Raw genomic sequence first — 27221 nt, forward strand, 5'->3', positions numbered from 1 at the left:
CCCAGTACTTGGGCTTCCTCTGCATGTGTGTGTGGCTCTGCCTCCTACAGTGACTACTTTGTGATTGGTTCTGCCTCCCCCAGTGGCCTTTATGTGGTTGCGCCCACCATCCTGTGTCAGAATTCCCAAAAGTGCCCACAAGACAAAAAATGTTGGGGGTCCCTGTTGTAAGATGGCTGACGCTGTGTTAGTGCTAGCAGTCTCCATATCTGTCCCCGTTGCTATGTTAATGGAAGCTTAATCAGCCACGTCAGCTTTGGGATTTTTTTTTTAAATATAAGAGGCATGTGCTCAAGCAGTGGAAAGTGTGAGCGTACAGCTTTGGAAGACAGAAGAATTTAAAATTTTAAAATGGTGTTTGTGTGCCCCACTACCCTCCAGCGTGACTATAGATAAGGATAGCAATCGATCATCGAAGCTTAATGAACATTTTTAAATAAGTACCAAGACTGATTCTTATTTGTGTTCTGAAGCTCTGTTTAGTTTCAGGGAAAACTCATTAATTTAATTGTATGATTATGTTTTGTCTGCACTCAGCTTCTCCCACATTTCCCCTATACAATGTTCAAAATGGCTTAGGAGAAGATCTCAGAGCCCAGGGTGTGGTGCTCATATAGGTGAAGGTGTTCTTTTGTGAATCCTCAATCCAAACCATTTTGGGGATTAGAGGTTAAGCCTTCCACAATGGAGTGCTCGCTGGGGTCATATCATCTGTTGGTTCAGCCATGGTCACACACTGCTTCTACTGAAACAGTGTAATCTGGTCATGGCTGAAGGTAGAACTTCTTTTGGTGTCATTCGAACTGCCGTGGCTCAGTGGTAGAGCATCTGCTTGGCATGCAGAAGGTCCCAGGTTCAATCCCCGGCATCTCCAGTTAAAGGGACTAGGCAGGTAGGTGATGTGAAAGACCCCCACCTGAGACCCTGGAGAGCCGCTGCCAGTCTGAGTAGACAATACTGACTTTGATGGACCAAGAGTCTGATTCAGTATAAGGCAGCTTCATGTGTTCATGTGTCCAGAGAGACCCAGGTTTTAGGAACACAGCAGAAGAGCCTGTTTTACACTTCCAACGGTCATTTAACAGTAATTTCCTTACCTCCGGGGAGTTAAGAGATCAATGAAGGGCCCCTGGAATGCCTAGCAGAGAATTCTCTCAACACCCTTACAGATCTATAACTAGTTTGGAAGAAGCAATGGCAGTTAAACCAGTATTACACTCACAGATGTTTATGGAGGAGACTGGCCTTATGGACATTTCCATCAATAACATGATAGGAGCACAAGATGGGTTCTTCTTTAGAAACCATTGTTTTTTAAATTAATTACAGTTCATGGGTTTAAAATGGAAATAAAATAGGTGGAAAGGGAAGGCATGCCTATAATATCTGTGGGACTAAAAATACTCCGAAGAGAAACTCCCCAAGAACATGTCATATTTGCAAGATAATAGCTGTAGCAGCTGCCAAGGTCAATGAGAGGTTGGGCTGACTCCCATGTAGCTGGGACTTGGGAAGGAGAGGGTTTCACAAACACACTGTACCCAGCCAGCTTTGCAGAATCTGGTTTTCATTCATGATCACCACATTCCTTATTTGTTTATGCCAATTTTTTTCACATTTAACTGATAGGATTAAAATCTGCTTCCACACCAAGTTTCTGCCTCAGCTCCTTAGACGGAATGGACTTATACGTACTTGCTGCATTTCAAGTCTGAACCCCTGCTTGACTCAGTACCCACACTTAGGTTCAAAGGGAAGATGGAAATGCACGTTTACCAGGGAGCCAGAAAACACAAATAACGTGGCATCTTACAGACTACCTCTCGCCATGTGAAGAAGCCCAAACACTAAAATCCGCATCAAAGGAAGTGTTGCAGGTGCCCTTTTCCAGTGAAGCAAAGTAAATAGCCACAAAGAACAGGGCCTTCTCAGTAGTATCACCATACCTCCGTCCCTGCGGCCAATTGCTGACATTTCTCAATTTTTAGGTAATGGGTGAAAGTGGTTTTGCTTTCCCAGTATTTTATGGTTAGATTACCTACAGCAGATTTTTACAGTCTCGTTTTAAACCACAATCCTGTTTAATCAACACTGCTGTTTTCCTGTTGTATTCATCAGCTGCAATGAGTTTTAGTTCATTATGTATTTCATTGCTGTTTAAAAGACTTTTAAAAATTATTACTTGCTGCTTGTTTGTGTTTTAATTGCTTTTTACCCATTGTGTTGTTATTGCTTTGTTAGCCTCTCAAAAGCAGGGCTACCAAGAGGGAGGAGCCTGGAGCGACACAATTCCCAGAGCCCAAGTCAGCTAGAAGGCCCCTGAATGCTACATTCAGATTACCCATGGTCTGTTTCCACTGGATCTGCTGCTCTCTAACTGCACAGTAATTGCAGTCTAATTCTCGAAACACTATGCCCTGAAGAAATTCCAGAAATACCTTGTGATCAATTATGCATCCCCAGCAAAAATGCGGAGCTTCTGAACCATGCATGAATCCATCCCCCCCTGAAAACGCTGCTTTGTAATTAGCTGAAGTGGAGTGTATTTTTTAAAAAATACGTCACCAGCCCCCACCACCCCAGCAGCAGGATTCTTTCATTTGATCTGAGCTGAGTGGCCATTTTACAGCCAAAGCAAAGAAGGGTCCACACGCCACCCCCCCCCCCCCAGACCAATTTGTTTCTGTGTAACTCAGTGCAAGGGTCATAAGAACATAAAAACACTTGTACGGTCATTTGTGACATTCATTGTTCCATCAGTAGTTGCACTTGCAAAAAAAAAAAGGCTTTCATGCCTATAAGACAGGGGTGAGGAATGTCAGGCCCAGGGCCCATTTAAGGCCCGCGAAATCATTTGGTCTGGCCCTTCGTGGGTCCTGGCAGATCTCTACCATAGAAGGATCTAAGACTGGTGATCCACCCCCTCCCGCGGACAGGAATAGCCGCTATTCAAGGAGGATGTTTTGCCGAGAAAAGAAACCGTTTCCCCCCCCCATTGCAGAAGAGTCATGAGCTGTGGAGCTGCTAGGACCACCCAAGAAACTGTATTAATATTTTCCCAGCCGGGCTGTGGAGTACCTTGTATTCCCTCTGTACTACAAGAGGGCTGGGGGTGAAAGTGGCAACAGTGGCAGGGTTAAAGGGGGCAGGGCCAGAATGCACGGGGGCGAGTTCTTAGCCAGTATGTCCTCATTTCATCTCTGCAGGCAGAGGTAGCAGGAGCTGGCTGTAGAATCTGGCCCCGACCATGCGGAGCAGGAGCAACTCCGACGTGTGCCTGGACGGCTATGCCCGGCTGGTGCAACAGACCATCTTGTGCCACCAGGTGGGCAAGTACGCCACCGGTTGGATGCCTGTCTGCTTGCCCACACTGGGGGGGGGGGGAATCTGGGGCAGCTGTCTGCTTGGGGCTTGGTCAGCTAATTTTTAAGTTGATAATTTTGTATGGCTCGCGAATGATGTTATAAATATCCAAATGGCCCTTGGCAGAAAAAAGGTTCCCCACCCCTGCTATAAGAGGACGTGTATAAGGGGAGGGTTGCAAATCAGCCCAGCTCTGTTCCATCCTGCTGAGAACTGAAACTGACCCACACTCGCTGTGAAACTGACCAGCAGCCTCAGCATTATTCTCTCGCTAGTGCACTTGATAATTGTTTCCAGGGGAGGGGTTGGTTGAGGTTGACAGATACATTGAAGGGAGAAGTACAAATGGGTATTGGGAGAAAAAACCAAAGTGACAAGTATGCACAGGACCAGCTTTCAATTTGTGATCAAGGCAGACTTTAAACTCAGGGTAAAACAGCATCCTGAAAATGCAGAGGAAATGCAAGGGGAGAGCGAGGTGATTTCTGAAGGTCAGAAAATACATGTGTACTTAAAAAGAAGCCCTGAAGGAGTCAGGGGGTGACCGCAACAAGAACAACCCGTGCATAAAAGGGTCATATAGGAGGAGCAGGTGGAATCTTTGTCCAGGGGCCCATGGTGGCTCTCAGCAATGCTGTCAAAAGCTAATTGCTGAGAGACAGCATAAAAATAATTTACAAATTAATAATATCTTCCTCGAACAGCAAGATGTTGCAACGAAGTCGTGTACTTTCAGGAGTCAAGCCAGTCAAGAAAAGGCATTTCAGGTTCAAAACTGACTCAGTACCAGAACTTATTTTTAAAGGGAAGATGGAAATGTAGAATGGATTGTAAAGGAACATCTGGAACAAAGCACCTTGATCACTGTGCTTATTTCAGGCCAGAAAAATTTTGAGGGCTGTTTCCAACATTACTCTAAGAACTGCATCTACAAGTTAAGATATGATGTCAGAACTACCGATACCCATATGTGCTGGAGGCTCACACTCTGGTTTGGCTAATTGCTTCCAGGATTCTAGGCACACCTGTACCTGGTTCACATGTGGACACAGGTATGAACCCCCACAATGCTAGACATTCCAGCACAGGAGTGACTTATCTCTCTGGGCAAAATGTGTTCACTTGCTACTCAGTTTTGAAGCAGTGCCCAGGTTCACACAAGGCAGGAGCAAACTGCACAGAGACTTTGTTCTCTGCATCTGGATTGTAAATACATTCTGCAAAAGCCAGATAGAAACAATTCCATTGAAAGTTATTTTTAAAGCAGCTCAATAACAAAATGATTGCTTAATGGAAGAGTTGTAACAATTAAGGGATGTAATCTTGAGATCCAAGCCCTGTTCAGCCGTTCTTCTAGGGACAAATGAAGGCATTGGGGGAGGTCAGAACTGTGTTTAAGGTTCTCACACTTAACCTCCATGCATTTAGAGATCCTAGCTACACAGAGCCCAGGCATGGAGGCTCTTGCACACCAAATCCAGGAACTCCGTTCTGTTGTGTACCAGATCAAGAATGGCCCAGGCAAGCCTGATCTCATCAGATCTCAGAAGCTAAGCAGGGTCAGGCCTGGTTAGTTTTCGGATGGGAGACCACCAAAGAACAGCAGGGTTGTTATGCAGAGGAAGGCAAGGGCAAACCACCTCTGCTAGCCTCTTGCCTTGAAAACCCCATGCGGGGTCCACTGTAAGTCAGCAGCGACTTGATGGCACTTTACACACACATATACAAGAAAGGGATGGATCATGTTCCATGAACTGTGCCCTCAGGATGAGTCTCAGCCCGATCAACTAAAAATTGCCTCCCTCCATTAAAAGCTGAATCTACTTCCCAGCTAGCGAATCCATGGTTGATACCAATGCCAGCATGGAGCTCTAATGAGAAACTTCTCTTTTGTCATCACTGACCCAATATTCCCACGTGATCATACAGTGAGAAATATATTACCCAATTTAAGCCTTTCCCGGGCGAATTCCCACTTGCTGGCATCATAAGGAAGTCGTTCACATTGTTCATCTAAGGGGACTTCTTCAGGATCCATTATGATTGATAAATAGTCTGTCTTTATTTCAGAGGAATAAGGCTAGAAAATAAGTTAAAAACATTCCCAAGTCACTGCAAAAGATACAGCAATATCAGACAGGTTCCCCTGGCTTTATGCAGGAAGATGGTAGGTTAATTAGATAGGACAATTGCTCCTCTCGCCATATGGATGTACATTTCACACTCCAAAGTACAATCTGTTAAAGATGCTTCATGTTAACATTTTTTCATTATGACTATTTTCCCACCACCTTCTCTCATATATATATTGCATGCTTGATTCCTTCAATCAAATCCATATGGAGACCTCCTCAAACAATTGCTTTGTGAGTGAGACTCAAGTCAGTGCTTTCAGTCTGCAGAAAAATGACTAACCCCAGCCTCTAAAAATAGCGTTGGCAGGCCACTGTACAAAAGAAAATGCTGCTCTATGTAACAAACTAGTTCAGCTGTCAATGTTGTTGTTCAAAAATACAGCCAAATGTGCTTTTTTAAACTTGCGCAAGACCTGAATGAAATCCTCAAAGCACTCATCAGTAACATATTTCGTCCACATTTTTCAGATGTTCAAGAATTCATTTTTCCCTGTAGGCTCTTGCCTACGCAATCATTTCTCCATAGTGATTCATCACAAATAAATAGAATTATTACATTGTTAGAAGGATGAAGGATGCATACTCTAGAGGTCACTTTTTTGGGACTGATTCCCATGGAGACTAGGTATTAAATTCTGAATAAAGAAGAACAGGATCAGCCTCCATCTGTGCTTTGGAGAGAAATGCAAAGACTGTTTTCTATGCTGAAGGGACTGTGGCCGTCAAAGACATTCAAATAAAATCAGTGATAGACATTAGTAGACCCGAGAACCCCCTTCTAGCCAAAGCAAGTTTTTGAAAATAAAGACCTGACCATTTATCTTCTTAAAAAATACAGACAGGCAATTTTTAATATGACTGCAAAATATTTGTAATGAGTTGTATCCTATGACAGTATTCCGCTAATGGCAGAACTTTCTATGTAAGGAGATTTCCACTGGTATAACGAGACTCCTCTGCTGGCAGAAAGTTCCTTGTGGCAGGGAAAAGCTCTGCTGGCAGTGGAATGGAATCATAGGATATAACCAAATGTTCAAATTATATTTAACCAAATGTTTGAAATTATATTTAACATCAGCCAAGAAAAATGTCCTTAGGATTGCAGCATAAGATGCCTAAATTTGGCTTATTGTGTAGGCTGAAAAACCAGGCCTCTTTAGTATGAAGTAGTAGATAGTCTGCATAAAGTATATGCACCAATTATGTATTTCTAGCTAAGAGATACCGTAATGGAGCATTTAAACGGGCAAATGGCAGTTGGGAAACCAACAAAGTCTAAGTATTGGTGTCTTTGTCCTTACCCTTTTTAGCTTACGTATAAAGAGTGTCAACAGAAGCCAGAAGAGTGTGGCTGCTACGCAAGTGCACGTCAGTGTGATGAGTTCTAGGTTTGAGCTCTCCGAAATTCCTGGAAAAATCAAGCAACAAACATTTTTTTAAAAAATTACCACTTCTTTTTCTTTAAAAATCTGGTCCTCAACAAAAGTTGACAGAACACAGTTTAAAGCAGCTTCATCCTAATGACTTTTCACTGAACCTGCCCTGAAGGTGTGTGTGTGTAGGGGGGGAGAATGGGCAGGGCTGATTTAAAGGGACATTGATCATATCAAGGGGACTTTGGAGGAAGGAGGAGGGGGAAGAAGACTGAGAGGAAGGAGGAGGAAGGAGTGGATCTCTCCAGTGGAGGAAAAGGAGGGGGAAAGCCGAAACTGGTCTCGGGCAGCAGGCATTCAACGGGCGAAAACGCACGGTCGCTTTAGCCTCCTTTATTCCCTGTTTCAGCCAGGATTCAGCCAGGATCGAATGCACGTTTGGTGAAAATGCATGCGTTCGATCCTGGCTGAATCCTGGCTGAAACAGGGAATAAAGGAGGCAAAAGTGACCATGCGTTTTCGCCCAACAAGCACCTTAAGAGCCCGAGCGCTTTCAGCTTGCAGGCACAAGAAGAGACTGACCGGCTGTTGCTGCACTTGCTCACCCGGCTGCTGACTCGAGGGTGCGCTCTCGCTGCCCATTGTGGTTTCTCCTGGTGCCCGAAAACCAAAAGGGGAGGAAGAGAAGGGGAGCATCCTGGATGTCATGAATGACATGACTCCTGGGAACACATGGTTTGTTTCTTTTAAAAATGCAGACAGGGTGAAACATTGGAAAGAGGCAGGCAGCATGCAGACAAAAAACCTGGATTTGCTGCCAAACCTAATGGATTGACACTGGGGATACTCTACAGTAAATTATTGGTGCAGTAACGGCCTTTGTCAAGAACAAAGAAGAAGTTTACCTCAGAGGTAATACAAGTCGTAATACAACCAGAGATGGATGGACTCAATAAAGGAAGCCACAGCCCTCAATTTGCAAGATCTGAGCAAGGCTGTCAAAGATAGGACATTTTGGAGGACATTTTGGAGGACATTGATTCATAGGGTCACCATGAGTTGGAAGCGACTTGACAGCACTTCACACACACACAATACAAGTCGTTAAAGCAAAGAAATTATGAGCCCAATGGAAAGGAACCTGCTCCATTGGTAGTGATGAAGGAACTGAAGGAGAGCCCCCCCCCTCGAAGCACATGACCATTTGAGCAGGAAAACACTTCTCAACAGCTCCAAGGGGAATGGGCTACCTCAGGTGGGTTTTTGCTATGGAACGAATCTCTTTACAGCAAGACTGTACAGAAGACCAAGGATGGACTGTTAGCCTTTGCTCTTAGAAGAGCCAGAACTTAACCTGCCCGTCACAATAAGCAGCATTAAAATAAACGGTCAGTTTTGCAAAACAGCAAATAAAACCAGTTCACATAAAAGATAAGCATGTTCAGGGGTATATCCAGTCCAGTTTTGATTCATCTGAATGTCACCCAATGGCTATTGTGTTCCCCTCTCCTTAAGACAAACATTGGCTGGATTCATAAAGCTGGGTCAGCTTACTCTGAGAACTGTCCATTTTTAAAATGTCAAAAAAGAACCCCTCCACTTCAGTAGCAAAGTTTATAGTGCAGAAGCCTTCTTTGCCTTTGCATACTTCCTGTCCAGATGTTCTTGCTGAACAGCCTCGGTGGCCTGTACATGCTTGAAAGGAATTTCCTAATTCCTGTGAGACAGCCCTATGAGGGATGAAACATTAATATGTTTTCTTTGAGTCTAATTAATTGCTCAACACTTGAAAGCCCTTAGTTCAAATTTCTCCTCATTTGTTTGAGGTGCAGAGACGTCAGAGTGACATCAATTGTTCTGGACACTGCATAGTCAAAGACTGGTCAAATTCCCATGGGAGAGAGTTGGGCATCCCTTCTCTCTGAAATACCCAATTTCCTTTATTAAAGAAAACTCCTAGAAAATTAAAGGAATTAGCTGAACATGGAGTAGGTTTTCTGTTTTCTCCCTTTTTCTTTATTCTGGGATTAATATGCTTGGGGAAAATGGTGTTCATCTATCTTTACCTATCCTGGGACACTTAAGCCATCTGAAATTCCTTGAAGCAAAAGGACTCTTGGAATAATATAAGTTGGGAGAACCTTATCTGGTATCCACCTTCGCCAGAGTGGAAAGGCATTTACCTAAGTATGTTTTTACCCAGCTGTAGAAATATTTCCTTCCAAGTTAAATAATTTCTGATTTCCTTTGCAATAAATATATTTTTATTTTAACTACCAGTGTCTTTTGGGTTTGAACTCTTACAGTGCATTCCTAAGGAGAGTTATTCCAATCTAAGCCCATTGAAATGAATGGGTTTAGACTGGGGTAACTCTCCTTAGGGATGCAATTAGAGGCCTTTTCAAGTTACTGCTTTGTTGTGCTTATAAATTTGACACTCAGGTAATCTGGATGATTTAAATCAGTTGAGTTTAAGGCATCAGTGATGAGTTGGGAAGAGGCAGGTTAATGGTGAGCAACAAACGCCCGGAGTTTTGTGAGGATTTTGTTCTGGGAAAACTGGCTGGGCTGTAAGGCGAGGCTGAGGGAGGGGGGGGAATCCCTGTGACATTTATTTGTTTGATTTGTATCTCACAGACTCTTTAGGCTGCCAGTTTACAGTTACAACAGTCTGAAATAAATAGTTTGCTAGCAACACAAAAACATCTAAAGGTATCACAAGGTTGCCATAAAGCCAGCACAAAATGCAGGAAAATTACAAGGCAAAGATTAAGAGAAAATTGGGGGGGGGGGCGGGGAAGCAAGCAAACTAATCAACCAAAGCCTGAGCAAACAAACAAACAAAAATCTTAAGACGAAGAAGACGAAGACAATGAAGACGACAACGAAGACGATGAAGAAGACGGAGGAGGAGGCATTCCATTATTATTTTCCTAATCTGCATAAGTGTTACCAGTAAATCTATCAGATCTGTTCAGTGTGGAGCACCATGGGACTTAAGCAAAGAAATTGATTAAATTGAAGGTCACTGTAGCTCAGCCCAATTGTATTGACAGTGTTGCCAGTGAAAGGGGGTGGGGAAGTCTTCACCTGATGTCTAAAACTCTCCCGCCTTCTTGCCAGGTAAGCTTCTGAAGGGAGGGAATTCTTGAGACAGTGAATGTTCTCTTTTGGTGACCTCTAAAGGTAGAGCCTCCGCAACAGAGCTTAACTGACAGACAGTTTCATACGAAAGCAGGTGGTCCTATTCTAATTCACCTTCACTTGCTGAGGCACTGTTGCACCTTCTGTCAGCACTTTGCCTTGAACAACAAGTTGTCAGTCCACAGTTTCTCTCAGAAAAGGGACATATAACAGGGCCTGCAAGGTCATGGCTGGACAAACCTCAAAAAAATTGAAATGAGCCAACAGAAAAATAATAATTCCGAAGGACAAAATGAAGTCTCGCAAACATTCCAGATCTGGAACATATTAGAAGTCTCTGAGTACCCTTCAAAGATAGCTTATAATCAAAATATCCCATCTCTGTAACTCCAGTAACACTCACTAAACATTTTCAAAGTCAAATTCATTTTCTACCCTTGTAACTCTGTCCCAATAATGCGTGTGACTTTTGTGGAAACTCCTGCCTGCCAGTCTCATAGTGTAGTCTCAACTGAGGGCAAAACAACATTCTGTGGGAAAGCAAGGGGGAAAGGTTTGGAATTGGTTTGTAATATGATTTCCCAGGCATTTAGTTCAGTTCTGCTCAGGCATCCAGCAATTTGTTGTACATATCAGCATCATTCTTGACAAAGAAAAGAGGGAAGATTAATGTCTTCTTTGTGGGGTCTTGGCTAGCTCAGATGACCGTGACACCTTTTTAAAGTGAGCCTCCAAACCCTTTGTTCACATTCTGAAGAAGTGAAGGAGTTCCTGCCACAGTAGGGTTGCCAGGTCCCTCTTCACCACCACCGGGAGGTTTTGGGGGCAGAGCCCGAGGAGGGCGGGGTTTGGGGAGGGGAGGGACTTCAATGCCATAGAGTCCAATTGCCAAAGCGGCCATTTTCTCCAGGTGAACTGATCTCTATTGGCTGGAGATCAGTTGTAATAGCAGGCGATCTCCAGCTTCTACCTGAAGGTTGGCAACCCTATGCCACACCATTCTTGACATTAACCCACCAAACCTCTGAAGGCAGGATTTGCATAGTGATAATTGGATTATTGCTTGTTCTCAGGACCTCTCTGTGGTCCTACATTTCAAGGTTTAAACCCTCCCTTCCTTCATAAAGGTCAGGCTATCTCATTTCATCCTCACAAAAGCCATCTGAGGCAAATTAAGTATACTCTGGTTTCCCTTGATAAGTAGAGAGACAGCACTTTTCTCAAAGCCACCTGTCCATGGTGTTGTTGGAAAGTGTTTTTAAGGCTAGTATGTAGAGGAGCAAACCTTTCTGAGGAAAAATCAACATTGCTTCTACAAAAGGAATTCTTGTCTCACCAAATGTGTAGCATTCTTTGAAAGCAACTGTATAAGGTAGACATTCAAAAGTGGTGATTACGTAGAGATTCAACCCCCCCTTTTTTTAGAAAAATCCTCACTAAGAGCTCATATCTATCTGCTACAGGATAAAACATAAGCCTTTGTAAGGATCAACACCATATTTTTAAAAACAGGAAGCAGAATGCAGGAATTCATGGACAATCTTCAAAATGGTTATAAGCAAACAAAGGCATCCCTGAGAATCTGCTCTGGAACTTAGAGTATTCAACATTTATATATTTAAAACTGATATATGAGCCCAGCCTTGGCCGGGAAAGAGAGTGGGGTATAAACCTAATCTAATAAAATAAAATAAATAGTGGCTCTCACTGTCAAACAGTGAAAGTGCTAGTCTGTGTAATGGTTTATTTGACATGGCTGAGAACCAGTCTAGGATCTAGGAGATGCCTGTTCAAATCCTTACTCTGTAACCAGTAAGGGGAAAAACAGTGTATGAATAAATAAATAAAATTGTAATATACTAAAAGGTCATTTTAACAAATGAGATGCCTACCAAGTTATGGGAACATGACTTTCATGATAGAGTGTATATGAATATGGGAAAGTGCCAATTTCCATCTTGTCCCATTTTTATTACCTTTGCTCCTTCCTCCCTCCTATCCTCCCCATCTTCATCTGCACCTTATATTAGCTATCTCCTTCCCTTCTTCCTTTCAGTCCTATTCATCTGTATCCCGTTCCCGTGGAATGCTTGTAAGATGCCCACCAATTAGTGCAAATACACATAGAAATGTGGTCTACAGGTGGGGCGAATGTGATCCACAGGTTCATGTGCAGTGAACCAACTTTCTTTTCTGCTTGCTCCATAGTTTGGGGAGTGTGTCCCATCTTTTAAGTTCTGCACTGTCATTCAATTGTGGTTCCAGTCAGAAGCTATGCTGGTTGCTGCTCACTTTGTTAGGCCGGCATTCATTCCTGACCCTTTTACTTCCTGGCCAGTTAAGTAATCATTGCATCTTTTCTTAGTGTGAGATATGTTGTTGGGTATGCAAACAAAACTGAGATGAGTGTGGAGATTGGAGTAATGGCTACTGATGTCATAAAGATAGTTTCAGGTGGGTAGCCACCATGATGGCCTGCAGTAGAAGAGGAAGATTCAAGTCCAATAGCAGCTTAAAGATCAACAAGATTTCCAGTGTAAAAGCTTCTTGAGAGTACCAGCTCCCTTCATCAGTTTCTATATCTGACAAAGAGAGTTTTGATTCCCAAAAGCGTATACCCTGGAAAACTTTAAGGTGCTACTGGACCTGATGTCAAAAAGGCACTTATGGCTTCCTGAGGCAGGGCTACAACTCATGCAGTTCTTGCAGGAAGTGTCATTGTTTCCCAAGTCACAGGATGCAGGTCGCCCTACCTTCTTCTACTTCTCTGTTTGACAATTGTACCATACTTACTGGCAAACCAGTTCAGGAGGGGAAGGCAGACAGACAAGGAAGGCAGACAGATACGGAAGATGAGAATATAACAGCAAATAACTCCAAAATGTAGTTAGAGTTCTTGGACCAACCTTAAGATGGGTTTGCCACAATGTACTGAAATGAAAGTCACAAAAAATGACAAACATGTTCCTAACAGCCTGAAACAGGAAGCCTGGCAGAGTAATGTCTTCAGCGAGGCTAAATATATACTCATCTTCTATCCTGACCCTACTTTTCTTGGTTTGCAGCAAAGCTTATTTTCAAGTCAGTATAAACAAATTCTGATCTAGCATTTCCCTTTGGCTTCCTCTTTGACCTAGTGCATTTCCCTTGTTAAGGCTTTGTTTCAAAAATATCACACACGGTCAACAAAGCCATTTTACCTGTTCCCCCAGGCGGAGCAAGATCGCCACTATGAAAAGTTAACTGGTAACTCAGGAGAGGGTCAAAGAGGGAAAAAATAAAATCAGATGCAATCGACGGTTCTTTGCATGAAATGCTTTACCTTGTATGGTGACAAAGGCTGAACTTTCCACCGCTCCTTTCAGGTTAGCAGCCACACAGCGGTAGCGCCCTCCATCATCTTCTTGCACCCTTTCAATCAGTAGGCTCCGGCTTCCTAGCCCTAATATAATACCTGTAGAATGAGATGAACGCACATGAAGCTGCCTTATACTGAATCAGACCTTTGGTCCATCAAAATCAGTACTGTCTACTCATACTGGCAGCGGCTCTCCAGGGTCTCAGGAAGAGGTCTTTCACATCACCTACTTGCCCGCTCCCTTTAACTGGAAATGCCGGGGATTGAACCTGGGCCCTTCTGCATGCCAAGCAGATGCTCTGCCACTGAGCCACAGCCCCTCCCCATTTGGAATGATTCAAAATGGCATATGAACCTCTGTGACACAGCTGTCTTCTGGAGAAACCCTGTGCTCCAAACCAAAAGCAATCAACAATGGAATAGCCCACTCTATAAGAAAGAGCTGTTGCCCTCTTAGTATTAGGCATGGGATCCCCCAGAATTACAACTTATCTCCAATCTACAGAGATCAGTTCCCCTGGAGAAAATGGCTGCTTTGGAGGGTGGATTCTATAGCATTGTTCCCCATTGAGGTCCCTGTCCTCCCCAGGCTCCATTCCCAAATCTCTAGGAGTTTCCCAACCTAGCTCTGGCAAACCTACCCCCCATCCCTCGCTGGTGACTGGGGGGACCTGGCAACTCTACTTAGTGTATGGATATGATATATACTTAATAGCTAAAAATATTTCTGTAATGGATGTTAATGGCTAGAAGCTGCTTGCTGGATGGTTTTTGATAGCTGGTGCCTATTAGATGAGACACACTTCTTGGAATATAACCAGTAAAGGAGATGCAAGTCTGAGATTTAGCAATTACTTTGGTGGGAACTGGTGCTGCTTTTTAAAATGAGTATTGCTTGAGTGGGTGCCCCCTGACCTCCCTCAACTAGCAAAGAGGTTTTTTCCCTCTGCAACTAGATTGTTATAAGAGGTGTGCAATACCGCTGCTGAATTACCATCCTAAGCATATAAATTACCATCCCAAGCATAAAAACCAATCCTCTGCTCACCGAAAACTAGTTTTTCTGGGAGAAAGCTAGGCCAAAATGTTTATCAGTGATATGCTGGTTCTCCATGGTCAGGGAGCTTTTGATGGCGATGGGCAACACTCATCCTTGGTATCTCCCAAGGATTCTGAATCAAATCACAGGCTATTGATGAGGAGATGTGTCCTAGTATAGTGTTGCATCTGTACTGAGGAACCAGGATGCCCCACTCTAGCTAAAACCCCACCTTAACATAGTTATGTCATGTTAAATTCTCAGAGCGACACTGCCATAGCAGTCCCTGTTACTGCTGTTGTACCAACTCAGGGCCTAATAGTAACTACTGGAGCTATGGAGGTTGTAGAGTCTCTTTTATAGGGAGGTTCTTTGGACAGGGATTTACTGACATCATACTGTATCAAAACACTTCTTGAAGGGTTTTTTTTTCCTTTGTAAAAGCATGGCGCTTCCTCCAGTGACTTTAGCAAGAACAAAGGAAGTGCTGTAAGGGTGTACCTTGGGGAAAGGTGCCATTTTCTAGTATACTGGATGAGAGTAAAAGCTTGCTGTATGGTACTACTAACACTCTGCTTCTTCAGCTGACTGGCTCTACCCTGGAACTGGATGCAGCAAACAACAGCACGGGGTAGTGGTTAAGGTGTCAGACTAGGATCTGGAAGATCCAGGTTTGAATTCCCACTCTGGCACAGAAGCTCACTGGGTGACCTTGGGCCAGCCATACTTTCTCAGCCTAACCTACCTCATAGGGTTGTTGCTGTGAGAATTAAACTGAAGAGGGAAGAATGCTATTGTAAGTTTGGATCCTTTTTCTGGGAAGAAAAGTGGGGTATCAAAATGTCTTGGCTGGTTCTAGTGCCAAGCCAACTCATATCACTAAGAGTGATCAGAACATAAATCACCACACAGTTCCCGTCTGGCTTCCAAAATCCCTCCCCCCAAAAAAACCACCCTATCTGCACAGAGAGGCAGCCATCTGACTCTCAGAATTATTAAAATGAAATATGAGCAAAGTTATATGGTATGCAGAAATAAACATGGGCAAAAGGTCCACTTACCTGGTTGATGCTGTATCTCTTTGTTGTTTTTAAACCAGGTTATTTGAGGCTCTGGTAGACCATGAACAAGACACTCCAGAGTAACGGAGTGACTGGTGTTGACAACCTGATCAGTGAGGTTCCGTAACAGAAATGGTGCTTCCTGAGCTACAAAACACATGGACAGATCAATTAGTACATTCCCATAGCCACATTCACACAAAAAAAAAAAAATACCTTGCCCTATTCTCGCCCCAATGTGTCCTAAGCTTCTTATAAGTCATATTGGCCCAAAAATGATAAAAATTTAAGTAATAAAATGCTTTATGATATTGCCATCTGTCCTTTTTGAGCAAAGAGAAGGAGGGCCAATAAAAGATATATGGAAAAGAATATCCACCTACCACAAGCTACATAGATTTTCCTTTTTTAGGCAGTATTGCTTTAGGGTCAATGATCGTTATTAATGATAGGGACCACAGCACAAACAGTCCAAGCTAGTGAGAGGTGGCTAGTGCCTTCCTCTAATCAAAGGCCATGGATCAGATCCAGTGGTTTCTTCCAGAGCAGAGGGGTCCTTGTATGCTTGGGAGCAGGGCAATTATCACCAATTCCCCATCCCATTGTAGAGCTTCATATGCTGTCCCCAAGAGCCCCCTCACCCTCAAAAGTAGCATTTTAGAGAACACAGTGGGCTGCAGTGGGGGAGGGAGAGGTAGGAAAGATCCACTTGAATTCTACACGAAGAATCTATGGAGAATACAGAACTTTATTCCCAGGATAAAATGTGTTAACAGCCACAATAAAACTTGTTATTGTTATTAAAGAGTCTATTTCCTAGAGATACAACAGAGTATTTTCTGTCTGCAGTGTGGATTATTATTACTTATTTTTAGAGCACATAATTGTCTAATAAATAAAACCCATGATCTTATTTGTAAACTAGGGAGAAGATGGCTTTTGAGGATTTTAGCTTTTGGTTTAGTAGAACAGTAAATCGTCAACTACCACAATCTAAATCTGGATCAGATTATTTATTGTATTTTGGGATTGCGTTAACTTTTATTTTTATCCCCAAAGCCACACACCTATACTAAACATGTTCTAATAAGATGTTATTCAGAATGTTGGAATACAGAAGTGATGTGGTTTGATCCTGTACAACATGAACCAAAGATAGAATCAGGTTGATTTCCATGGTGTCTCCGCATGGTCAGGTTTGGCTCAACACCTAACCAGATTTTCCAGACAACAGGGTGCCTCTGTCCACTCCAGGTCAAAAGAGGCATGTCTGATCCAAAGACTCTCTTTATCTTACTATCCCACCATAAATTGATTTTTCTCTTCTTTAGCTTTTTTTGGCTGTTCATATAGCAAAGAACTTTCTTTATATATTTGTTATTATTGGTGCTGTTTGTGACACAATCATTACTGAATTGCAGGAAGATAACCGATCACACGTAAAACAGGAGATTTTTGAGGGGTGGGGGCGGGAAATCCAGGAATCAAAACGTTGTCGATTCCGCTGAATTCCCAGTTCAGTTACAATTATTTCATTCTTTGAATGTCCTTTCTAGAAAGGATTCAGATGGAAGGCTTACTACCATAGTAAGTAACGTTTACTGGCAAACCAACCAATCAGATTCCCCCCTCCCCATTTTTTGAAATAGCATGTTCTAATGTGACCAGATCAAGCACAGCATTGGATTTCTTGTTGCAATGGCTATTTCCTTTATTTGCAGGAGGCCAGAATATATCATCTGACGAACAATTATGGAAAATCAGTTATTTGCAAGAACAACCCATTTTCTAAGGAAACAAGAAAGTATCATTTTATATATGACCCTAGATACAAAACAAGAAAACTAAATAATTTCAGATCCTGAATAAAATTCCTATGTCAAAATTTGCATCCAAGTAGATTATAAAATGCTTGATGTAATGCAAGTAGTGCCCTGTTATTTGGATATATAGCACCTCTTCAAAAATTATCCTGAAATGTTTCTCCATCAGATAAATCAACTTCTTGCCACCTATGGATCATGGAGGTTCATATTTTGATGACTTTTTATTTAATTTTCTTTCAAATTAGCAGTCATCTAACAGTGCAGTCCTAAAATCCTTCTAAGCCTGTTGGCTTCAATGGACTCAGAAAGATGTTGCTCTGGAGAACACCTGCTCAACAGCAACAATGGGGTTACCTACTAGAGGCACAAGCCCAGGGACCGGACCCTGCAATTTATCTAGGTGCAAATTCCGTTCCCATACCTACTCAGGCAACACAATTATAGGACCTAATAACATTACCTATCAGTAGCCCATTCATCATTTCATTTGTGCATTTCAGGGGCTCATTCATCTGCTCATCATCCATCATGCAACATGCTGTCATCTGCCCACAACGCCTCACTGTTGTCTACATACAACAAGCACTTCAATCTCTACACAAAGGACAAAATGGACGCAAAAACGCGATATCTATAAACTAGTGGGACATCATTTCAACGTTGCAGAACAGTCTGCTGCTCACCTGGAAGTCACCATTCTTCAACAAAGGAGCACTGAAAGAAGTCTGAACCTTGAAAATGCTCAGTTAGATCTTAGCTTCAAGTCTGATTCTATTTATTTAGACCTCAATAGGCGCTACAGTTCTCTTCCCCATTGTAGGTGTTAAATTAATTTAGCACCGCTATTTCATGTACATTTAAGTGTTGCATAGAAGTGTCACAGACTATACTTCTTGCATGTCATCACTATTTGTCCCCTACTGTTCACAGTTTTTTCTTCTACACTCGTGTATGTGTGTTTGTGTAATTTGATCAACTTTGGATAACATTTCATACATTCACTGAAGTGGCTTCTTTCTCGTCTACAAATGTTTACACCATAGTAAATTAGGATGCAACTAAACGTTTCGTTGTTTATGAAGACAGGAAAATATGCCTGCCTATAGAATGCCAAACCTAAGACCCCATGTGTAATTCTTGGGCTCCACAACTTACTTATAGAACAGCATATTCAAGTCACTTGAGATAAAACAGTGAAAACATGAAAAAAAAGGGCACACAATCTGTAAGTTATTTCTGATTAATTTTAATTTGTTTATAGCCATACACATTTTTCCACATTGAGAAACACTCTCTTGCATAACTTTTCACATACTTTGAATATGATGGTTGCCATAACTGGCTAATTTTCAAATGCTTGATTAAAGCAAGAAATGGTTATCCCCTTATTTCTACTCCTGTATTTACTAGGCAGAGATTTTTCACATGCTCCTCAGACTGGCTCTTTTCACTTGAATTCAGCAGAAATCTATCTTAGATTTCAGTTTTAACCACTTAGCCAATTCTGCACACAGTCAACAACAGTAACTCTCCATATAACTCCCACATACAAGAGAAGTTCATGGTGGGCTGTCCACAGGAGTATGAAGGAAGCTACATTGGAGTAGCAGTTCCTCTGTCACAGAGGTATTGTTGATCCTAAGCTTTCAGTAACAAGACAGAAGAAAACCCTGAGACAGAAAAGCCATTTCCCTCCCCACTCAAATATGATCAACAGGGGAAATGCTAAACATGTTTAGACCTCTTGTTTTATGCAGCTCTTCCCTCCCCCCAACATTTGCATCTCTTTAAGGCGATAGCTTATATTACCAGCTCAGTTACCGATTCAGAGTCATTAAAATGCACATCTGAACTTTAACACTAGTTTTAAAAACGAAATACAAATTTAATTTACAATTCTTATTTTCCCCATCATATATGGGAATTACAGGTCTTGTGGAACAGAATCACATTCACTCCTTTCCAGTGCAGTAAACATAATCAGTATTTGTGGTGGGTTTGTGCATGAGTTGCAGTGCAAAAGACTTCCTTTTAAGCCCTGTTGCACAATGTTATTGAGATATTTTCATACCTCGCAGCAATGCAGGGACAATAATTTATAACATAGCAGCTCATGACTATTGCCGCTTTGAGCAATTTCAGTTAAGGAACGATTGGGTTGCCTTTCTTCCCATAGGACAACTTGCTATAAATCATCATATAATTCATAAGCAAGTACTACATTCTAAACCATGCATCAGTTTGTATATAGGCCTCATATGCCTATTCTTCTACTGGGTGAATTGAATCCAACTTTTGCTCCTTCATTTCTTTCTCTTCTGCTAAATCCTAAAGTCTTGTTTCCACCAGCTATTACAAATTCATAATGTCCTGTCACTGTAGCCCAAGATGCGCTATAAAAACATGTTCTTACATCTAACCTCTAGAGCGATGGGGCCCTCTTTTCCTGTTTTCCCCACCCCCCAAGAATACACAGTGCTGTTACTGGAATGTAGTTACTAATAATCGGATTGGCTATGTAACTATATTTAAAAAAAAAACAACGCACCCCCAGAAAGTTGCTTTTACAAGAACATAAATTGTTGCTGGAAGCCCTCATGGTAGTATTGAAAACAGATCTGCCGTACGCAAGAAGGCTATAGGTGAAACTCCAGGACAGAAGCCATTATTCTTTTCTTTACCCTGACAACTTCCAGGTAGCTGATTGTTTTCAAAGCATTTTAGGCTCCACGAAAACTGGCGTGATGTGGAAATGCCATTGTTTACCCTTTCACACTTGACAAAAGCAATTCCCATGTGAACGACAAGATTGGCGGGGGGACACCGTCTCGCTACCTTAAAGGAGGAAATGGGTGGGGGAGTTCTCAGGCACAAGAAATTGTCATGTTGTCCCTCTCTGTTTTTAATGGCAACGCCACTTTTGTTCCCACTTTCGCTGTCGCTATTGTGACCCGCAAATACTCGGCTAACATTTCTATATAATAATTAATCATAAATGAACCCCCCCTCCCAAATATAATAGATACGCATTGTAAAAAAATAAAGTTATCAGATCTATTAAAAATAGTAACTTCTTCCTTATACAGATTTTTATAATACATAAGAAACACCTTGAAATGAAATCACAAAAAGAGAATAAAAATGAATGCTTAAAAGGTTAGATTACTTTAATTCTCTGTCAGTAGTTTAGTCATTTGTAAATCCCCATGTTAAATCCTATTACCATTTGCATCTGAATGAGAAATAGATGTGTGCATATATTTCCTAATATTTCTCATTGTAAATTTAGATTTGGACAAATACATTAAACATTTTTCTCTGATGGCTGCAACCTCGTCAATAGAGGCATATATGGCAGTTCTCTTCTAATAAGAGACACATACATTTATTCCCTCTAATGCCAGGGAAGAGTTTTCCCCATTGATGTCAACGCACCTTTAACAGCTGCACTGTTATTTACTTGAAAGGAAACCAATGAGAGGGCAACTTGAAATGTTCCCCCAATTTATGTATTCGAAGGAACAGGGTTATTCCATGTAAGTAATACAAGAGGGGTGTGCCTTATTTCAACATTTTTATTTCTTATTCTGCATCCTCAGAGCCTTCCCTGAGAAAAGTAGCTTTTAAAAAAGATTAATATATTTAATGTAGAAAAACAATTTCAAATAAATAAGCACAACAACTTGCTCAGCAGGCAATATTTATAAAACCACAAAAATCTTATTAATGTTTAAAAAAACACACACTGTAGTCCAGTCAGTCTCTCCAACTGTGCCATCCTCTTTCTGTACTTTAAAGTTAATTTATCAAATGTCCAATGTTGACCAAAGCCAGGCAGTTTTCTAACCACAACCACCACCACAAAGTTGTCAGTTTATGCAGCTTTGACACTTGGGAGGAAGTCGAACATTAAAGCCGAAGAGAAGCTGGGTCCAAAGTTTTTCATTAGCACTTGGTGGGAGACAGCAAAGAACAATACAACAGAACACACAAAACGGCGTGCGGGGAGTGGGGAAGTCTTCCAAATCCAAACTTCCACAGCTTTGTCAAAGTGGAATCTCTCTCACTCACTCTCTGAGCCAAATTGGAAGCCCAGAATGGGGGGGTTTGCTGTTTGATTGGTTTGGGTTGCTTTTTTTTTTTTTTGTATTGCTACTCATCCTATGTTCAAACCTCCCACTTTCTGGAGGATCACAGTAGTCAGTAATCAATCGAGATTATAGGAGAGAACTTTGACTTTTTAGAGAGTCCTTTAGTGTTTTATATTGTGTTGTGTTGTACAATCATTCCTTGCGCCCATAAATCTGTGGATCCGTGAGAAAACAGCCTGTTTGTTGCAGTGCTCACCTCTGACTGTAACATCTTTCTTTTGAAGCACTTCTTCGCCAGTGTATATATTCCTTGCTCTGCAGGCATAGGAGCCTGAATGTTCAAGCGAAATGTTCTTGATGGTGAGGGTGAGGTCAATGGAATACTCCTTGGTGGCTGCCTTTTTTACTCTCGTTTGGTTGTTAACTGTTCTTGGTAAAATCCAGGCAATGTCTTTGTACAGGAATTTGTTGGCTAAACAGGACAGCACCAGGTTGTCTCCTTCGATGGGCACTTTCTCTAAATTAATATGGAATCCACTCGGCACATCTGTAAGAAATATATCAAAAGACAGTGTTAATTCAGAGGAAATTTCAGAAACATATACTTTCTAGAGGTACCACCTTGTCCTTCTCCCCTACACTAATCCATATGAAAGGGTTGCCCTGCGGACACTTTGAGGACAGCTGTGCATGACCAACAGTATGACACTTGTCTAGCCCTATGAGTTGCCCCCCCCCCAGGAGAGGCACATTCTTAGTGAGGTCCCCTTCAAATTATTGTTGTGGGAATGGCTCCCTCCTTCCCTTGGGCGCAGGTTAGAAACGATACACTTCCACATGTCCAAACAGAACTAAATAACAAACTCTGGTGCACTGCAAAAACTTTTAATTCCTGAGCTATGAGTCAAGGAAGCAGGATGGGTAAACATGTGAGCTCAAAAACTTGCAAGACCTCGACTTCCAAAAACTTCCCAAAAAGGAGCAAGCCTTGGAAGTCTGTGAGCTCACACCCTCGCCTATCTTCCTGTCTCGACATAATTTGCTATAACGTGTGGTATAGGGTTGCCAGGTGCCTGGTGGTGGCGGGTAAAATCCCGCTAATCCACCGGGTTGCCCGCCGGCCAGCTGAGGGCAACCCTCAGCTGAGGGCCGGCGGGCACAGCACGCACACACACTCCACGCGAGTCACTTCCAGGTTTACCTGGAAGCGACGCGGACGCTCTGGCAACCTCGGCTGAAACTCTATGGAAACCATAGAGTTTCGGCCGGGATCGCTAGAGCGTCCACATCGCTTTCGGGTAGACCAGGAAGTGATGTAGGTGCGTCGCACAGGGTGCGAGTGCACGCCGTGCACGTCCGCCGCAGCCCCGCAAAGCTCCCGCCGGTGAAACTGCGGGGCCTGGCAAGCCTGTGTTTAGTGTTGTTTCCAAGCCTTTTAGAATGCAAGCATTTGCAATAGACAGGGAATGCTTTTAGCATATAAATCTGCCTAAGGACCATTGCATCAGAACAAATATATACATCCTGCAAACCTTATGAATGATCATTTAACTCAGAATTCACACTGGAAAGACAGTCCAGCATTAAAGAACAAATCACAACTATTCTCCAGCAGAGTACAACTAACCCTTGGTGCAATTCTGTTTATTTAAAATAGTTCGAGAAATATTAAATTAATAGGGAACAGCAAATTGGTATTGAATGGCCACTAGGGTATGAACTATTTCTGAGATAATAGCCTTTTCCCTCCCATGCATTATGAAATGATCTTTACAGGAATAACCCTTTGAAGTTCAAATAAATTCATTCTTCATTATGACATTATGTAGTGGCGGCTTTGAGTTGTCCATTGGTTCTATTCATTTCCATTTCTTTTACATCAGAAGGAATAGAGTAGAATTGGGAAGCCCATTCTGGGGGAGGTGGTGGACTCATGGTGGCCGGGAGCGGCAAAGCCACGCCTCTTCCTCAGAGGCTTCCCGGTTGCCACAGAGATTAAAAAGCCTTTTTTTAAAAAAAATTAAAAAGGCAAAAATGGTGAAAATGCCCCAATTGAAAACAGCGGGGCTACGACACCAAAAAAGGTGTCATAGCTCCTGCCACAGAAGCGAGGGGCATTCCCAGGCTGGAAGGGGTTAGGAAGCTGACTGAAGTCAGCTCCAATCCTGGGAATGCCCTGGGACCACCACCCCCACACTGGTGCCACCGTTCTCTTCCAGGATTTAGTTCCTAGAGAGGATTTGCTGGCTGGGGAGCCCTGCGCAACTCCGTAGCGCCCAGGCGCTAACGGAAATGCCCCTGTGCCAGCATAAGTGCCCCTTATACCATGATAAGTGGTCACAGGGTCACACCGCCTCCAAACGACTCTCCCCCCCCCCACCCAGGGAATGCGCGCATAGTCAGGGCAAATTTACATTGTTCACATGTTCTTAACATCAGACCACCTCTGTTTAATTCTAATTGTCTAATTCTAAACTAGGAAGATTGATGGATGATAATTAGCTGTTCAATTACTCTTTATCAGGTGTAAATAGTTGCTAACTGCCTGATGCTGTGCAAACAGAAAATATATGGGCTTCTTTTACATCAGAAAAAACAGGCCAGAGCGATGGTCAGAGGAAATTTACATTGCCAGAAATAAACTTTTTTAAAAATGGTGATTTTTCATCTGATCAGATTCAAAGTGTTCTCATATCAAAAGCTTGACACTGGTTCAATCCACCAGTGATACCTAATACCTGTGGGCCATACCATATTTGCATTTTTTTAAAAACTAAGGCCAGTTTACAAATGAGATTTACATTGTTTGCTGGATCTCCTCCATCTATAATTTGCATATAAATCCTGCATTGTTCATACTGTGCTTGATTTTAAAATGGCTGCTAGCTACTTTCTTTCAAGCATGGATAACATTCTCAAGTGATGCATCTTAGTCTAAAATACGTTTTCAATGGCAATTGCTTTTTGTTTACTAGAATAAAACCAGCAAATCTCATGGGTAATAATTAGCTGCTAATTATTTCTCTGGGAGAGCCAGCATGGTGTAGTGGTTAAGGTGTCAGAGTAGAACCTGGGAAACCCAGGTTCAAATCCCCACTCGTGCCATGGAAACTTGCTGGGTGACCGTGCGCCAGTCACACACTCTCAGCCCTGACCCTGGCTAGTATTTGGATGGGAGTCTTTCAAGGAATACCAGGGTCGTGTCGCGGAGGCAAGCAATGGCAAACCACCTCCGAATCTCTCTTGCCTTGAAAACCCTATGGGGTTGCCATAAGTCAGCTGTGACTGGACGGCAAAAAATAATAATAATCAATAATTCTCTGTATCATGTGCAAATAGTTGCTAAATGCCTGATGCCATGCAAAGAGGAAATACAAGGGCTTGTATCCTAATCACTCCTCTCAGTGGAAGTCTGAAATCCTCCTCTGGCCCAAGAATGGGGTTGCCAACCTCCAGGTTCTGTTAAGTGCAACCACTATTTATCCTATGGTGTCTAGTTACAACTATACATCTAAACATACAGTGTTATGTACAAGCATACAAAAATAACAAGCACAACCAAACAAGTCCACATGGATAGTGACACAGACAATAACAAAAATATTCACAAAAATGCAAGGTCTTTTGCAAGGTGCTGCATTCTTCTATAAGTCCCATGCAGGTAAGTGTGCAATTCTAGCAGAAATACCAATTTTAGAGGAGTAACTTGATGGAGGATACAGCCGTTTCAAATTCTTATGGGTAGAATTCTTCATCAGTCCTTCATATAGATTCCTCTTATATTGCACATTTTAAAGATTAAATTTCAAACTGCTGGATGCATGTTAGTTCCCACGAAGGGTAGTTATCATTAAAGCAGCTTGCAAAAGACCTTGCATTTTTGTGAATATTTTTGTTATTGTCTGTGTCACCATCCATGTGGACTTGTTTGGTTGTGCTTGTTATTTTTGTATGCTTGTACATAACACTGTATGTTTAGATGTATAGTTGTAACTAGACACCATAGGATAAATAGTGGTTGCACTTAACATTATTTGTTATTGTACATTTTTGTCGCCCCTGTACTGATTTCCTAATCTCCTGATAGTAGTACAGTGGTGTCTTTTTCTCCTACTAACCTTCAGGTTCTAGCTGGAGATCTCCTGCTATTACAACTGATCTCCAGCCAATAGAGATCAGTTCACCTGGAGAAAATGGCCGCTTTGGCAATTGGACTCTATGGCATTGAAGTCCCTCCCCTCCTCAAACCCCACCCTCCTCAGGCTCCACCCCAAAAACCTCACGCCGGTGGTGAAGGGGGACATGGCAACCCTACCCAAGGAGTTTTCCTCCAATGGAAGAGTCTCTTCTATAGGAGGAAGGGCCACTTTCAGTATAAGAAGTCTTCTTGGGCTGGAGGAAGTCTTTAAACTTGGCTGAGCAGAGTGGCAGAATATGAGCTGTGGTTCTAGAAAAGTAACTATGTTAATTGTTGAAGCAAAAATAAACAGGAGTCCCATGGTGCCTTAAAGGCCGCAGTTGAACCGCAGGAGCCAGGAATTGGCTCAGGACAGTTCCATCACCATTAAGCAGTCTGGGAAAAGACCTTGGTGTCATCAGCATATTGATGTCATCAAACATATTGATGACCTAAACAGGAGTCCTGTGTCACTTCTAGCACCGTTGTAATTGGCCTTTAAGGCACCATGGGACTCCTGTTTATTTTTGCTTCAACAATTCTTTATGATGTCAAATGCGATTGCATACCAACTGTCAGATGCTGTAAACAGGTAAGTGTTACTGGAATTTTTTTTAGAATGACAACATTGAACATGAAACGGTATCTGGAAAACATTCACAAATCTGAAAAACATTTGCCATCATAATCCACAGAGGAGAATTTTGAGGGTAATATTTTTAATGCAATTATATTTCACTTGCACCGTTGGGCACAAATAAATATTTCCTGTATTCGAATTGGCCCTTGGCCATGCCTTGGTAAATACAACTTTAACTTTCTGCATATATATTATATGAGTTTACTCTATATGACTTAAAGGATTCCTTCTAGCTTTTAGGAGACCTACTGCCTTTTCTGTTCAATTCCCACTGGCACCTGCTTGGATGTTTTACCTCCTAGTAAAATGTGTCTAACTTCTTAAAAACAGTAGATCCCATTCTGTCTGCAAGGCTAAAATGAGCACTACTATTAGGAACCTCAGGAATGTGCCAATATTTATAGGGAAAGCTGAAGCTGATTTTCTTTTCTATTATATTTTTATTTTTATATGGAGGGGTACAAAAAAAGAATAAGGGGGAAAGGGGGGGAATCGGAAAAAAAATATGTCTGTGTCCGAGCTTCAATATAATATAATATAGTTATGCATACATGCCCTGACCTGGATGGGCCAGGCTAGCCTGATCTTGTCAGATCTCAGAAGCTAAGCAGGGTCAGCCCTGGGTAGTATTTGGATGGGAGACCACCAAGGAAGTCCAGGGTTGCTGTGCAGAGGAAGGCACTGGCAAACCACCTCTGTTAGTCTCTTGCCTTGAAAACCCCATAAAGGGTCGCCATGAGTCGGGTGCGACTTGACGGCACTTTACACACACACAATACATACATGCACCCTTCATCAGCGTTAAACTTGGATTGTTAGTTTCTAATACTAATTATTGATTTAACAATCTTCTTAATTACACACTGAAAAACAAAGAGGTTTGAAGCATTTAATTAATGATCTAATAGTGACTATTTCAATATAATACATACCCATTTCTATATCAGTTATACTAAGACTACAAACATCAAGTTCTAAATAAGCTGAAGCTTATTTTCAGACTTCTGTGCGATA

At 42.1% G+C, this 27221-nt stretch overlaps 1 protein-coding gene across 1 annotated transcript in view; it reads right to left on the reverse strand.

Annotated features, from left to right (window-relative positions):
- FLT1 (fms related receptor tyrosine kinase 1) overlaps positions 1–27221 on the reverse strand; it is a 128860-nt gene that overhangs the window by 35656 nt on the left and 65983 nt on the right. Inside the window, exons 12-16 of the mRNA XM_056858160.1 lie at positions 21647–21937; positions 15474–15620; positions 13338–13469; positions 6800–6906; positions 5308–5443 (exon numbers count right to left, since the gene is read on the reverse strand). Of these exons, the coding sequence (XP_056714138.1) occupies positions 5308–5443; positions 6800–6906; positions 13338–13469; positions 15474–15620; positions 21647–21937 (813 nt within the window). The remainder of the gene's footprint in view (positions 1–5307; positions 5444–6799; positions 6907–13337; positions 13470–15473; positions 15621–21646; positions 21938–27221) is intronic.

Source organism: Euleptes europaea, chromosome 12 (genome assembly GCF_029931775.1).
Source record: "Euleptes europaea isolate rEulEur1 chromosome 12, rEulEur1.hap1, whole genome shotgun sequence".
Lineage (NCBI taxonomy): Eukaryota > Metazoa > Chordata > Lepidosauria > Squamata > Sphaerodactylidae > Euleptes > Euleptes europaea.